This window comes from Rhinopithecus roxellana, chromosome 5 (genome assembly GCF_007565055.1).
Source record: "Rhinopithecus roxellana isolate Shanxi Qingling chromosome 5, ASM756505v1, whole genome shotgun sequence".
Taxonomy (NCBI): Eukaryota; Metazoa; Chordata; class Mammalia; order Primates; family Cercopithecidae; genus Rhinopithecus; species Rhinopithecus roxellana.
In genome coordinates, this window is record NC_044553.1 from 160,834,923 (window position 1) to 160,847,039 (window position 12,117).

Here is a 12,117-nt window from a genome sequence, read left to right on the forward strand (position 1 = left end):
CGCTGCCGAGGACAGGTGAAGCGTGCGTGGGCTCCCCTTGCCAGGTTCTCCATTGGCCAGGCCGGGCCTTGCCCCTTTTCTCCCATGAAAAGGAAGCAGAGAAGGACAGGGTAAACCACACTCCCTCCTGAAGAGCAAGCAGACTGGGGCAGCAGGGTCCCTGTCACTGGGAGTTTGACATGAACATACGGGCAGTGGATCCCCCACACTTAAAAACACGCCTCCCACTGTGCTCTCGAGGGAGGCTGGAGCCTGGATCCTTCCACGGGGGCCTAGGTGTCTGTTTCTCATCTTCCTCTTCTACCACCTGATAATCTTTAGACTAAATCACAGACTGATAGAAACAAGGTGACTTTTTTTCATTTAATTTTTTTCTGAATGGCATTTTTTCCTCTGGTGCCTCCAGTGTTCATCACGGCAAAGTGAGTCCATCTCCAGCAAGTGATGGGTGCAAGATGAAGGGTTCAGTGACTCGCACAAGTCCTCACCTGCCTGCAGGGTGCCAAGGCCCCTTCCCTGCCACCCGGAGGGCTCCCTGTGTCACACCCCCTGCTTCTGGGCATGCTAACCCAGGGCCGCAGCAGGCCCAGTGCTCTCCAGGGCTTGTGCCTGCAGGACTGTCTCCTGGGGCTTGCTGGGTTCACTGCTGGAGAACTGGAGGCTGGACCCGTGGGGTCTTTGCTTCGCCTTCCTGTTAACTCCTCTTAGAGACCACCGTTCTCCCCTTTGCTCTGACAGGCGTGCTCCGGGGAGTCCCTGGTCAAGCACCCTGGGGTCCTCTTGGGTGTTTCACCGGGGGCCAACCTGCTTCCTCAGTGCTCCAGCGCGGGACCCTGAGTTTTGATCATGGGCGCATTCTCTGCATGGTGATCCATTCTGAAACAATTGTTAACCAGGGTTCACATCAAAAGGGCTAAGCCCTGCTAATGGGAACCCCCCGTTCCCCGTTGCCCTGCTAATGGGAACCCCCCGTTCCCCGTCATGCCAGTATGGACTACAGAAGGCGAGCGGAGGGCGGTTGATTCAAGGTGTCTCTGGAAGGTGAGCCCAGTGGAGACTGGGACAGTGGAGGGCCTGAGGGTGGTTCTAGTTGGCTCCCAGCTGCCACCACAACTGGCATCAAGGCGTTAGCCAGCAGAAACTGGAGAATGAGTGTACATTTGTTTTGTGCTAATGGGAGAATAGGAAGCTACCTGCAACCCTCAGGCTGGGTCGCTTTCTAGGGGCAGGGCTTTGTAGGGACCAGCTGGTGGAAGCAGCGTGTCCCCTGACATCAGGCTCGGGCAGCCTGGTGGCTGCACCACCTCTGCGTCTCAGCATCCGCCCGCCCTTGGGAGGGATGGAAAGCAGCCTCACTGCTCCAGGGCCTCACGCTCAGTGAGAGGAAGTCTAAGGAAGGGTGCTGTCCCTCATGGCCGTCACGAGCCACCTGCAGCCACTGAGTATGTAAACCGGGGCCAGTCCAACCTGAAATGTGCCGTAACGTGTCAACCACACAGCACACCTCTTAGGCTTCTTACCAAAAAAGTCATTAATAATTTTTGTATTGCTGAATATGTTATGAAACATCCTGAGTTAAAGAAAATATTAAAATTGGCCGGGCGCGGTGGCTCACGCCTGTAATCCCAGCACTTTGGGAGGCCGAGGCAAGTGGATCACGAGGTCAGGAGATCGAGACCATCCTGCTAACACGGTGAAACCCCGTCTCTACTAAAAATACAAAAAATTAGCTGGGCATGGTGGCGGGCACCTGTAGTCCCAGCTACTTGGGAGGCTGAGGCAGGAGAATTGCTTGAACCCAGGGGGTGGGGCTTGCAGCGAGCCAAGATCATCCCATTGCACTCTAGCCTGGGCAACAGAGCAAGACTCCCCCCAAAAAGAGAAAATATTAAAATTAATGTCACTTGTTTTTATTTTCATTTTTTGAGACGGGTCTTGCTCTGTGCTCCAGGCTGGAGTGCAGTGGATCGTAGCTCATTGCAACCTGCATCTCCTGGGCTCAAGCCATCTCCTGCCTCAGCCTCCCGAGTAGCTGGGATGATAGGCATGCACCACCACACCCGGCTAATTTTTGTATTTTTAGTAGAATACAAAAATTACACCATGTTAGTAGATTACACCATTTTAGTAGAATACAAAAAATACACCATGTTAGCCAGGCTGGTCTCAAATTCCTGGGCTTAAGTGATCCCCCCACCTCAGCCTCCCACAGGGCTGGCTGTCACTTGTTTTTTAAGTCGTTAAATGTGCTCCTGGGAAGCTAAACTGAACACAGGATTGGTTCACAGGACACCACCTTCCTGTGGGTAGGGCTGCCTCACACCGGGAGCAGCACTTGCCTCCACCTTGCGCTCTGTGAAAGGCGAGGGAGACTGTAGCTGCCAGATGAGGTGGCCCCTCTCCGTCTGTCCCCAGGCTGGGTCACCACCACTTTCTCCCTCTGCCAGGAGTAGACGACTTTTCTGTGGCTGGGGGGAAGGGAGGTGCCTCTTGGTTCAGGAGATTTGTCACCTGGACACCACATAGCTTGTGGAAAGCACTTTCTTACGGTGCACGTGGTGATGAAGGCAGAGCGTCCTGCGCTAGAGGCTTCCTTCCTCCAGACTGTCCGTGGCAGAAGTGCGGTCAGGCACCTGCTGCCCAGCCTTGATGGGTTTGAGCCAGAAGTATGGGGCATTTGCGGGGTCCTCCACAAGTACAAACAGGGTTCTGTCCCTTTTCAGGGGTCCCAGAGGAAAATTGCTCCTATAGACTCTGAGCAGGGGCAGCTGCCACATTCCGTTTGCTTCCTGAGCTTGTCTAGGTGAACAGATTTCAGGTGGAAGGTAAGAAACGGGATGAAATGACTTCAGCGGGACAGCTTGCTTCCCGGCTTCCTGCAGCAGGGTGTGGGCGAGGCTGAAGGGCAGTTTCAGATTGTCACCCTCGTTTGTGTCCACACAAGTCCAATGTGTGAGAAGGTAGCAATGTTTGCTTCAGTTAAAGGCTGTCATTTGTAAACAGTACTCATCAGCCGAAGCCTTCTTCCATGACAGTTTAGGCTGAGTTGCATTCCCAGAGCTGAAAATGTGCACCTTTGGGGCTGCACTGTCGCCATCTTCACGTTCTTCATAAACGAATGCCACACCTTGATGTAATTTAACTGCCGCCCAATAGTAAATGCAAAGAAATAGAAGTACTCTTTGCTGTGTGGGAAGTTAAACCCTCTTAGGTTTACCTGAGCTCACGCCTGTCTTGCTAAATCTGGATGAGATTCCCCCTCCCCAGTGAGCCTCTCAGCAGGAGTTGCCCCGAAGAGCCAGAAGCACCCCCCCTATTCTTCCAGCTGGCCCTGGTGGGTTGGCCCCCACATCGGTTCTCCACACCCAGCCGCAGCCTCATGGCAAGACTCCTTTGTTCTGGGGCTTCCCCCACCTCGGCCTGGGCCCTCCTGTCTCTACCTGTGGGGCCTACACACGTGGACAGCTGCAGCCAGAGGGTGCCATGGTCGCACCACCCAACAAAGCAAGAACCCGCCCAGCAGAGAATGCCCTTTCACAGGTGTCCCTGAACTCTGTTTGGAGGCAACCCCTGGCTCTGGGGACTGGGTGTGCAGTCCAGAACTGCGGGGCCCTGGGCTCAACCCTGGCTGAAGGCGCTGAACACCTCCCACGAGGCACCTGTTCCTTTGGGTCAGTGAAACTCCGAAGAACCTGTTCTCAGGTGCCGAGAAACCACTGTCTCCCCCAGGGGCAAGGCCAGCCCTGCCCGCCTCTCTCTTGGACAGTGTTGAGACCACAGTATTGCACCCAGCAGGGTTCCAATTCTCTAGGAATCAAACGCAGTGATCTGGATAGGAGTTAAATAGATGAAGTGGAGGGTTTGCTCCCACACTGGCCTCCACACCAACAGCACCAGTTATGACCACATGGAGCTGCTGGCAGAGGGCGAGCATGGTGGCTGTGGCCCGTCCGGTGTTTTGCTGGATTAATGTAGACTGCTTTGTTTGCAGGGTTCATTGTCATCCCCAAGCCAGGCCAGTTCTCCAGGTGGAACTGTAGTGTAGCGACCCCACTGCTGTGCGCACAGCCTCCCGGGACTTGGACTTGAGGGAGTGACGAGGAGGAGCCCCCAGCTGCGCCTGAGCCGAGCCAGCCGGCAGACCTCAGGCGGTGGACGTCGACGAGGGCCGTGTGGACGGCGACCGGCTCACTCTGCAGCACCGTGCTCCCACTGCTCACCCGAAGAAATTGTTTCCATTTTAAATCGGTCTTTTGGGGCTGCAGTAAAAAATAAAGACATTGAGTTTTCTTACTTTTTACTCTAAAATTCAATGTAATTAAATCTCATATATATATAATATATACATATATACATAGTGTAAAATAGAATGTTTCTTGGACAAGAAATCCCCTGAAATTCAACTGTTATAAATAGTGCTTTCCTGTTTTTGCACTGATTTTTCTATACCTTACTTAGGTGGTCAGAAGACAACCTTGAATGCACTCATACAGAAAATTGTTACTTTCTGACTTAATGTAATTCAGGAAGGCAGATGCTGCAATCACAGATCTAAAAAAATTGTTTGCACTTAAAAATAGTTGAATGCTGGTGGAAAGTTACTTTGCAGATGGGTATAAAGGACTCATGGCCCTCTGAGGTGTGGTGTGAAGATGCCCTTTTTACCTGTTGATGTTTATTTTAATACTGTTATTTTCCAATGCAATCAACTCTGTATTATATGTATAAATAATGTAATTCTGCAATTGGGGAAAATAGTTACTTCACTAGTAATTTTCATTTAAGAGTGATATTTCTAATTCACAAAAAAATTAATATTAAAACTATCTTGAATATACCGCTTGTTTATCTTCCGTTAAATTGGCTGAGTCTTTCCTGTACATTTTGGTTGAACTGGTTGGTATGGAATTGTTTTGTCTTTTTCACCCCGTGTTACTAGAAGCCCTGTCAGTCACACTTGAGACGGGATGTTCAAGAACACGGCTCAGGAGGGCTTGGGCTCCGTGGCTGCCTCGCAGCCTCACCTGTCTGTGGCCACTGTGGGCAGCTGCACGTGTGCACAGGGTTTCAGGATCAGGTTTCCTTACAGCTTCGAGTCCTTCTTTTGTCGTTGAAAGCCTGTGACCACACATAACAGTTTCTACAGTGAGTATGAACGTGGAACATGAACTAGCTTATCAAACTGTTTGCCTGATTTTTTTTTTTTTTTTAAGAGACAGAGTCTTACTGTCACCCAGGCTAGAGTGCAGTGGCGCGATCTCAACTCACTGCAAGCTCTGCCTCCCAGGTTCATGACATTCTCCTGCCTCAGCCTCCCGAGTATCTGGGACTATGGGCGCCCGCCATCACGCCCAGCTAATTTTTTGTATTTTCAGTAGAGACGGGGTTTCACCGTATTATCCAGGATAGTCTCGATCTCCTGACCTCATGATCCGCCCGCCTTGGCCTCCCAAAGTGTGGGGATTACAGGTGTGAGCCACCGTCCCCAGCCTTACCTGAGATTTTTCTTACTTGGTTGAACCAGCTCATGAGCATCTATGAGCCTAGGGCATCCCACACCTGCTCAACGAGTTACTAGAATTGCAACAGAATGTGCAGCTACCAAGCAGAAGAATGTTTATTTTTTTAAAAAATCATATACAACCGGATCCTTTGAAAGCTTTATTTTGTGAGACTTTAAACCATGAAGTGTCTGAAACCTATTTCTGTAATTGATCACATTACATTGGGGGCATGTCTTTAATTTCGGGCTTTTGAGGGGAGGTATGCTCCATTTTCACCATTTGTATGAATGCAGCCACAGAACACTTCACATCAGCTGAGCCCTCGGTTTAGTTTTCTTCAGAGGAGAGATTGGTTACAGCTTGGGTTCTCAGCCTGCCCCACTCAGAGGCCCTGAGCCTCTGGATCATGGGGCCATGAACTATGGTATGAGTCTTCTAGAAAGAGAAATACAAGACACTAAGACTTGCTGTTCTAAATGAAAGAATCAGAATGGATAAATTAGACACATGCAGAGTGACCTCTGTATTAAAACATTAGCACATTTTAGGTACTTTGGTATTTCTGTCATCTTAAAGTACTGATTGCTAGGCGCTGTCAGTTACACAGGAAGCCAAACCCAGGAGGGTCCAAGACAGCTACAGTGACCCGCGGGTGTATCTGGAAGTCAGAAGGAACTACTTTTGAAAATAAGTCTAAAATTATTTTCTGTTTTAAGACAGAATCTCACCTATCATCCAGGCTGGAATGAAGTGGTGCGATCATAGCTCATTGCAACCCCAACCTCCTGGGTTCAAGTGATCCTCCCACCTCAGCCTCCCGAGTAGCTGGGATCACGCATGTGTGCCACCACACCTGGGTAACTTTTTGGTATTTTGTAGAGATGGGGTCTCCTTATGTTGCCTAGGCTGGTCTCAAACTCCTGGGCTCAAGCGATCCTTCTGCCTCAGCCTCCCAAGATGCTAGGATTATAGGTACGAGCCACCGCACTTGGCCAAGTCTAGAATTCTTAATCTGGCAATCTTCCTGGTCATCTCCTTATTCTGTTTCCTGTTTGTGGAAAGTGGTGGGTGGAAATTTAATACCAGGACAATAATTATGTCAAGATTTGAGCAGTTTGGTCAGATGACCCAGCTGTGTCCACAACTTGTGCTGGCCCCAAGATGGTATCAGTGAGATAGTTAGTCCTGGCTCTGCCTCAGCCCAGTCTGTCACCCTTCGCTGGTTCTGGAGTGCAGTTTGCATTTGGCCATCACAGTACTAACGCTGTCAGATATGCCCCAGTTCACTCTACATGCATCTGTGCCAGGAATAAATCCTTATTTTTATGGCGCTGTTCCTAAGACTGCTCTGTAGCCAAGTCGGCCAAGATGACTTCCAAAATCTAACTGCCTCGTAACTGTCCCCACCACTGTCACCATGGACTCAAGCATTCAGCAGGCCCTGGGCAGACGGCAGTGGGGCAGCATCAAGGCTGGTCATGCCCTCATTCAGACGCCCTGGAAAGACGAACTTCCCTGGTACGATTTGGGTTTTTCTCACTTGTTCCCTTGCACTTTCTTACACTTCCGGCGTTGAAGAATGCACGCTCCTCCAGAGAAAGCCAGGAAGAGGTCGGCCATGCCAGGGGTGGGTCTAGCTGGACTCTAGCCGCCTCATGGCAGGCTGGCTGCACCGCAGGTATGGGGGCAGCAGAGCAGGAGACGGGAGGTCACGGTCGCACTGCTGCTGCCTGTCACACGAAGGCATGCACATCTGAGTGCCAGACGGAGATGGCTGCTTACTGCTTCTGCCAGCAAGGCCCGCCCCCACCAGTGTGGGGAGTGGCTGGGCTCCCCTGTGCTTCTGCCTGGTGTCTTCTTTAAGGTCAGGAGGGTGAGGCGGGTGGACGAGGGTAGGCTCGCACAAGAAGGGCGACAGTGCAGCCGGGCAGCACGTGGGTGCTTAGCAGAGGATTGCGGGATGAACGTGTTTGAATGGGGAGGACGACGGCTGAGGCCTCATCCTTGCTTCCGTTCTGGGTTCTGTGGGGGCTAATTCAAGCGCTTCAATTGCGTTGCACAGAAGAATGGAAATAATCCGGCCAGCCAGGGTTCACGAGCTTTCCAGTTTGCGGCAGAGGCGACAGCAGGGTGAGGTGGCCTCCTATGGGCTGAGCCAGCCTGGCCCCTCTGCCCTCGGCCCTGGCCCCCATCACAGGGCCCAGACGGACACACGGAACCACACACAGCTAAGGCGGTCTGGGGATCCTAGCGCCTGCTGCCGAGAGCAGGCAGGTGCGAGGGCCAAGTGCAGGACAGGAAGTCCAAGGGTGGCTGGCAGGATTTCCCTTTTCTCCAAATCTGCAGGAAATCATCACCCTCGGAATCTCCACCCTTGGACTTGGGAAGCCGATGTGGGAACCCTGCTGTGCGCCACAGACCCCCGTCATGCCTTCATGGAGGGGGCCTGTGGAGCTGGGCTCTGGTTCCCTGCTCACCTCCACCCCGGAGGCCCAGCTGCCCTGGGCCCTGGCATGCCAGGGTCACTACACTGCTTCAGAGCGTTTATGCCCGAGTCTAACAAAACCAGGAGGGCCTCAAGTGGCGGACCTTGGGATGGTCCTCCTCTTGCTCTAGGGACTTTCTTGCCTTCAGAGAGCCCCCAGCCCTGCTGCCCCCACCACGAGGAGGGTGACAGTCAGAAGTCAGGGCAGGTGATGTCCTGGGCACCAGCATCTGCAGACCACACTTGCTTTCTCAAAAAGGCCTGCAGAAGAACTGTAAAGACTTTCCCTTCATAATTTTAGATGTAAAGGGAATAACACGTTTCCCAAGTACACACACACTTAATCCGTTTACATGCCCGACACTGAAGCCAGGCCCGGGGACAGGGCGTGCCCCTCCTAGCCACCACTCCCCTACCCACAGGTCCCTCTCTTATGACCTGTGCATCCCCCCACCACCCCTACCTCCCTAGCCTTCTGTCCCCCAGCCCTCCCTGCTGCTGGGCTCTGCCCACGGCCCTGGTGTCCGACTCCCCTGGGACTCCCAGGCCCTCTGTGGAGGCAGAACGGTGCCACCCCCTGCTCAGACACCTCCCCTACAGCAAGGGCACCCTGAAGGCTGCACCAGGGTCTCAAATGGGGTTAAAAGGCACCCAGGGAGAGGCCTGCTCTGAACATTATGGCAAGCCTCACTTCCGGGCTGTAATCTGCCCTTCTTCTCGGGCTCCTTTGACCCCCATGTGGCATAGACCGGGCACCTGTACCTATGGACTCGCTGCTCCATGCTCCCAGCCCTTTCCTCCTCCTCCAGCCTGCCCTCCCTCCATGTGGCCCAGAGTCCACTGTCGTGTCAGATGGCCTGGGACTGGGGCCAGAGCCACTGGAGAGCACATGAAGGAAGGGTGTCACAGATTTGTCTCAACAGAGGAACAAGGAGGCTTAAAGCCCGGGAAATTTAGCTTTTTTCAAAAATATCTCATAAGTTTGGGAAGATGACCAAAAAAAAGGAGGACCCAATTACTAAGTTACTTTCCAAGATAAACGAGGACTTACTAGGACTTTTCTTGTGCCAGCAGCCCGGCCAGTGCCACGGTTTCTTTGCAGTGTTGCCATCCCATCCCCACGGGGAAGCGTTTCTTTTTCTAGGACACAAGGTGCCCAACTTATTGTTGGCACTCGGCAAACAGCTCAAAGCACCCACTGGCAGGCCTGGGGCAGGGCTCCATACTCCCCAGAGACAGGTGGGCACCAGGAGCTAAAATGACAACGTGGTCATCTTGAAGCCTGTGCTCAGAAGAGACTCTTCAGGCCTGCCCTGCGCCCCGTACCACCTTGCCAGGCTAGTCACTGAGGAGCACACAGGGCTCCAAGGACATGCCTGTGTATGCTGCTTCCTGAGTGGTTCTTCAAATGAAAATTAAGCCACACCAGGCCGGGCGCAGTGGCTCATGCCTGTAATCCCAGCACTTCGGGAGGCCGAGGCAGGAGGATCACCTGAAGTCAGGAGTTTGAGACCAGTCTGACCAACATGGAGAAACCCCATCTCTACTAAAAATACAAAAAATCAGCCGGGCGTGGTGGCGCATGCATGTAATCCCACCTACTTGGGAGGCTGAGGCAGCAGAATCCCTTGAACCCGGGAGGCGGAGGTTGCAGTGAGCCAAGATCGTGCCACTGCACTCCAACCTGGGGAACTAGCGAAACTCTGCCTCAAAAAAAAAAAAAAAAGAAAAGAAAAAGAAAAAATTAAGCCACATCAAAGCCTTCCCAACAAAATCAATTCCCCTCATGTGCCCACAAAAGCTAAAATAAAGGAATGCCTGGTAAGGACACATGTTGGACTCGGAGAATATTAAAATGCAATACTGTAACGACAGCTTATTCTTTAATAAAAGTCGGGGTGCCCAGTAGCGTCACTGGTAAGAGGTGGTGTGCTCCACGACTGACCCGCAGCGCCAGAAAAGCGCTGTGAGTCCACCTTCCAACCATGCCCAACTGATCACAGAAATGCCTGCTTGTTTTGATTCATATACAAAGTTACAAAATATTCCCTGCCCCAAATTCTTAACGAAAATGAAAGAAAACCCTAGAATGTGGCTTTACAAATATATTAGCCCAGAACATCCTGGGCAGCTGCGCTGGCCGCGGGTGCGGGGGGCGCGCAGGGCAGCACCCAGAGCCCCAGCCAGCGCGAAACGGACGCAGGTGCGTCCCCAGCCCTCCGTGGCGTCTCAGCGGCAGATCGCCCAGGCCTGGCCCGATCGGGCCTGGTGTTGCCTCTGGAAGTCGAGACGACTGTGCTGCTCAGTATCTTCCGCCTTTCCGCACTATGGTGGGCAGGCGACACTGCTGCGGGGCAGGCTTAAGGTCCTTCCGCGGATCTGTCTGTCAAAGAAAAATTACAGACAGGAAATTCAGTGGCGGCCTGGGCAGGGGGAGAGCAGCGCCTCCGGAGAAGCTGGCTCCGCGCTACCTTCTTGCTCGCAGGGATGCACTTCAAGGGTCTCAGCACCGGCGCTTTTCCATGTGTCCCAGATCCAAGCACGGACTGCAGCGTGGGGCTGGAGTAAGAGGACAGTTTGGCCACTCCCGAAAGCTTTAGTTTGGGCAGTTCCATGGCGTAGGCCGGTCCTTGTCTCTTGGGATGGTCCTCCTCTTGCTTTAGGGACTGTTTCTTGAAACAGAACAGAGGCCAGTTGGACATCAAATGCTTTCCCCTTTATGGAAATTAGGAAAAATGAAAGAGGCTCTTTTGTACTGCTTTTGCCTAATACAATTTCGTGACCATGACATGTGACTGGGACACATTCACCAGGTCCCAGACACCCCAAGGGAGTGGCCGCTCACTAGAGTCCCACGGCGGAGGCCAAACCTTCAGGGGAACCTGAAGCACGCAGACTGCGAGCTGAGGAGTGTGGGCAGCAAAGGGCTCGTGGGCAGTGGTGCCCACGCCTCCGGCCTCCTACTCTAGCTCCAAGGTCTCACACTCTGACCTGCCTGCTTTTGGGGGACTTGTAAGCTAAGGATGGTTTTACATTTGGGTTTCTTTGTTTTTTGTTTGTTTGTTTTTTGAGACAGGGTGTTGCTCTGTAGCCCAGACTGGAGTGCAGTGATGCAATCTTGGCTCACTGTAGCCTCAGCTTCCTAGGCTCAGGCAATCCTCCTGCCTCAGCCTCCCAAGTAGCTGGGACTAAAGGCACGCACCACCACACCCAGCTGATTTTTAAAACAGATGGGGTGGTGGGGGAGTAGTCTCACCTATGTTGCCCAGGCTGGTCTCAAACTCCTGGCCTAAGTGACCCTACTTTGGCCTCCCTAAGCACTGGGTTTACAGGTGTGAGCCACCACACCCACCCGGTTTTTATATTTTTTAATAATTGAAAAAAAATGTTTCATGGCATATGAAAATTATGTGAAATTCAAATTTTAGTGTCCCCAGTTCTACTGGAACGCAGCTCCCGATGTGGTTCATGTGCTGCCTCTAGCTGCTTTCACACTGCAGCAAAGCGGGGAGTGTAACAAACACCCCACGGCCACGGGGCCTCAAATATTTCCTGTCGGGCCCTTAGAGGAAAGCATGCCGACCTCGGATGTGACTGAGGGTGGGGACTTGGGTGAATGCCGGCCTGGAGTGACATCAACGGTTTGAAGCAGACCCTCTGTCCAGGAGGGAGCAGAGGCAGAGCAGGGACAGTAGTGAGGCCATCTGTGGTGACTTAGGCAAGGTGAGGAGGATGTAGGAGGCAAGAAGGCAAAGCCCCTGTGAGATGAAGGGTCCACGGGAGGCCTGGGCAGTCAGCAGAGTTGCCTGCCCAGGAGGGAGAGCCATGGGAAGCCACAGGGAAAAGCACATTTGGGGGAAAGATCGGGAGAAGGGGTTTCAGCACATTTGTCTTTTGGACATTCGAGTGGAGCTGTCAAATCGGGGGCCAACGCGACACAGGAGCCTGGCTTTCTGGAGAGCAGTCTGACTGCAGCTCTGGGTTCCCAGCTCCCAAGCGGGCAGGGAGCACTCGGTAAAGGCTGGGAGGAGCGAGTGACGTAGGGACGACCAAACAGATGAATGATGGAAGGGCACATTGTCACACTGTTGGGGTGCCAGCCCAGAACTGGGAGACTGGTGCAACCCT

The 12,117-nt window shown here is 52.8% G+C and overlaps 2 protein-coding genes across 26 annotated transcripts in view; one reads left to right on the forward strand and one right to left on the reverse strand.

The window, feature by feature from the left end:
• WDR20 (WD repeat domain 20) overlaps positions 1–4,837 on the forward strand; it is an 89,832-nt gene extending 84,995 nt beyond the window's left edge. For 10 of the 23 annotated variants that reach the window (XM_030930163.1, XM_030930175.1, XM_010353627.2 and 7 more), the window contains one exon: positions 3,992–4,837. In XM_030930163.1, the coding sequence (XP_030786023.1) occupies positions 3,992–4,045 (54 nt within the window). In that variant the 3' untranslated portion in view covers positions 4,046–4,837. Of the gene's footprint in view, positions 1–2,723 lie in introns of all 23 variants that reach the window. The other 13 variants (XM_030930160.1, XM_010353625.2, XM_030930177.1 and 10 more) reach the window with 3 other exon arrangements.
• A 5,002-nt stretch (positions 4,838–9,839) lies between these two features.
• The window catches only part of MOK (MOK protein kinase), a 75,502-nt gene continuing 73,224 nt past the window's right edge, over positions 9,840–12,117 (reverse strand). For all 3 annotated transcript variants that reach the window (XM_030930180.1, XM_010353623.2, XM_030930181.1), the window contains 2 exons: positions 10,461–10,661; positions 9,840–10,372 (listed from right to left, as the gene is read on the reverse strand). In XM_030930180.1, the coding sequence (XP_030786040.1) occupies positions 10,292–10,372; positions 10,461–10,661 (282 nt within the window). In that variant the 3' untranslated portion in view covers positions 9,840–10,291. The remainder of the gene's footprint in view (positions 10,373–10,460; positions 10,662–12,117) is intronic.